General features: G+C 52.0%; 1 protein-coding gene across 1 annotated transcript in view; it reads left to right on the top strand.

Annotated features, from left to right (window-relative positions):
* LOC102262320 (E3 ubiquitin-protein ligase RNF213-like) overlaps positions 1 to 2,633 on the top strand; it is a gene marked incomplete at its 3' end in the record, with an annotated part of 35,294 nt that overhangs the window by 4,884 nt on the left and 27,777 nt on the right. Inside the window, exons 2-4 of the mRNA XM_014533936.1 lie at positions 947 to 1,087; positions 1,298 to 1,462; positions 2,317 to 2,610. Of these exons, the coding sequence (XP_014389422.1) occupies positions 947 to 1,087; positions 1,298 to 1,462; positions 2,317 to 2,610 (600 nt within the window). The remainder of the gene's footprint in view (positions 1 to 946; positions 1,088 to 1,297; positions 1,463 to 2,316; positions 2,611 to 2,633) is intronic.

Below are 2,633 nucleotides of genomic sequence, written 5' to 3'. Positions count from 1 at the left end.
AGTTGGGAGCCAGCGGTCCCGGATTGTAAGAGGTATATCCTTGTGGGATTGGGCCTAAACTGGCAGTTGGACATCCCTCAAGGAGTCCCAGATTGGAGAGGGTGTAGACGGGGCTGAGGGACATCCTCCCCTCCCCCCGCCCCGTGCACAAATTTTGTGCACTGGGCCTCTAGTTTATTATATTAATACAAAAAAACGTATTTTGAAACATTTCATTTCCACCCATAAGAACTATCCAAATTAACCAAAATGTAGCTTGGGTAGGTATATGTGAGCACAGCCTTCAGTGACTGCCCCAGAGGGAGTTTCACCTTCAGCACTGGGGTGGTCTAGGAGCAAGAATGAGCTCCTGTTCCAATTGTAAGTCATGAGATGCTAAAAAAATCACATTGGTCCTTTCCTCGGTTTTATAATGGACATTATAATATCTACCCTTATTGCTTCTCAATATTGTTATAGTCTTTGAGACCTTAAGTATTTATAACATTGAGGTAAAAATCTAACTGCAGATAGCAACTGATCCTCTAGGTATTTGTCTAAACCAGGGGTGGGGAACATCCAGCCTGCAGGCTATATAATGCCAGTGAAATCATTTGGTCTGGCCCTGCCAAGTTAACCACAGGTAGGACTCCAAATTAAATAAATCTGGGAGCTTTTTTCATAGCAACATAAACTTATATTAAGTGAATGATGTTATAAATATCCAAATGGCCCTTGGCAGAAAAATGGTTCCCCACCCCTGATTGAAGGACACCTCATAGGTGTCCCAGGACAGGCAGCGATACTCAGAGTCTAGGCAGTGCAGGAGGAAGCCCCCCAAGTCCACCCTGAGGGCTGACCTGCCCAGAGAAGGCATTTGCCCTTGAGGTGGAAGGGCCATGCCCACAGGAAGAGAGAAAGAACAGGATGGATCAATGGATGGCTGTTTTCTCTCCTGTCCCAACAGCGAGACTCTGCCAGGGACTTGGGGTGGCTGAAGAAGGTGAAGGAGAGCCACGGCTCAGTAGAGCACTCGTCGCTATCACTGGCCAGAGCCATCAACAGCAGGGGCATCTATGTGATCCAGGTGCCCACTGAGCTCCAGCAGGTGAGCCCCCAACTCCCGGCATGCCCACTTCCCAGACACGCCCACACCCCTGGGTACACCCATTCCAGGACACGCCCGTTCCTGGGCATGCCCACAGCCTAGACACACCCACACCCTGGACATGCCCATTTCCTTGACACATTCATGCCCTGGCATGGGGGTGAGGTTCTCCCTCCAGAAAATTACCACCAAATGTGTCCTGTTCCACAGATCTCCCCAGACACTGCTCTTTATTTGCTCCTCCCTGAGAGCAGTGCGGATAGCCAGGAGCAGCGCAGATGCTCCCTGGAGGAGCTGAAGGAGCTTCTGAACAAGTTGATGCTCATGTCTGGCAAGAAAGACCACCACAGTGCCGAGGCGCAGGTGTTCTCCGAGGTGGGGTCTGCTTCCGGGCAAGCTGTGGGTGTCTCAGTCGGGGCTGGGGACACCCTTCCCAGTGGCCCCGGACAGTTTGGGTTTGATCGCTAGAAATGGCTCTGCTCTGGAACCCATGGGTCTGCAGGGTGGCTGTCACCCAAACTGAGGGCCTGATGGGGCGTCTCAGGTGTGACAGGCCCTTTGTTTAGCGGTTCCCGCTTAATCTCCGTAGAGACCATTGTCCCTGAATCTGCTGCTCTGAGAGGAGATGGCCCAGGCACAGTCCTTAGAAAGAAACTTAAATTGCCTCCCTACTATACCAACCAGCAAAAATCCAAAATTAGGTAAAGATGCAGGTGGGCAGCCTGCACTGGCATTGGAGGTGACCCACCATAGGAAGGAAGCATATTGGAACAGCCACTCCATTTTGTTAGAAGATTTTTCTTTAAAGATTATTCGTACTTTTTAAAATAATTTTTTAAAATATATTTTTATTGATTTCAGAGAGGAAAGGAGAGGGAATAGAGATAGAAACATCAATGATGAGAGAGAATCATGGATCGGCTGCCTCCTGCATGCCTCCCACTGGGGATTGAGCCTTCAACCGGGCATGTTTCCTGACCGGGAATCGAACCGTGACCTCCTGGGTCATACGTTGATGCTCAACTACTGAGCCACACAGGCTGGGCCATTTGCACTGTTTTTACACGATTCCCTCAATCGTGGCAATGCCAGGCCTTCCTGAGGAAGAGGTTCTGTCACAAAGGAAGGCAGGCTCTGCTCTCAACCCCGCCCTTCAGGCTCTGAGTCTGCTTCCACCTTCTCTCTGGGGTCAGCCAGTGAGACCCGCCTCTTGCTTCCCTTGGCGACAGGTGTTCTGCAACGTGCAGAGGCTCCTGCAGGCCTTCCTGAACCTGTATTCTGCTGGAAGCTTCCTGTTCCGGGCCTGGAAGGTTGAGGTGCACTGCTGCCCAGGGCTGGCCAAGCCCGTGCAGATGAACTTTGGGCTGCCACTGCTGGAGCCGCTGCAGGGGCACGCGCCCCTGGTCCCTCTGCTGGAGGCGCTGTGCCGGCAGATGGAGCACTTCTTGGGCCAGTGGGAGGGGTTTTTGGCGCGGAAGCGAGCAGAGCACTTTCACCTCAACTACTACACAGCGGAGCAGCTGGTGCACCTGAGCACAGAGCTAGC

The sequence above is a fragment of the Myotis brandtii genome, unplaced genomic scaffold (assembly GCF_000412655.1).
Source record: "Myotis brandtii unplaced genomic scaffold, ASM41265v1 scaffold1231, whole genome shotgun sequence".
NCBI lineage: Eukaryota > Metazoa > Chordata > Mammalia > Chiroptera > Vespertilionidae > Myotis > Myotis brandtii.
This window is presented reverse-complemented; position numbering and strand designations above follow the sequence as displayed.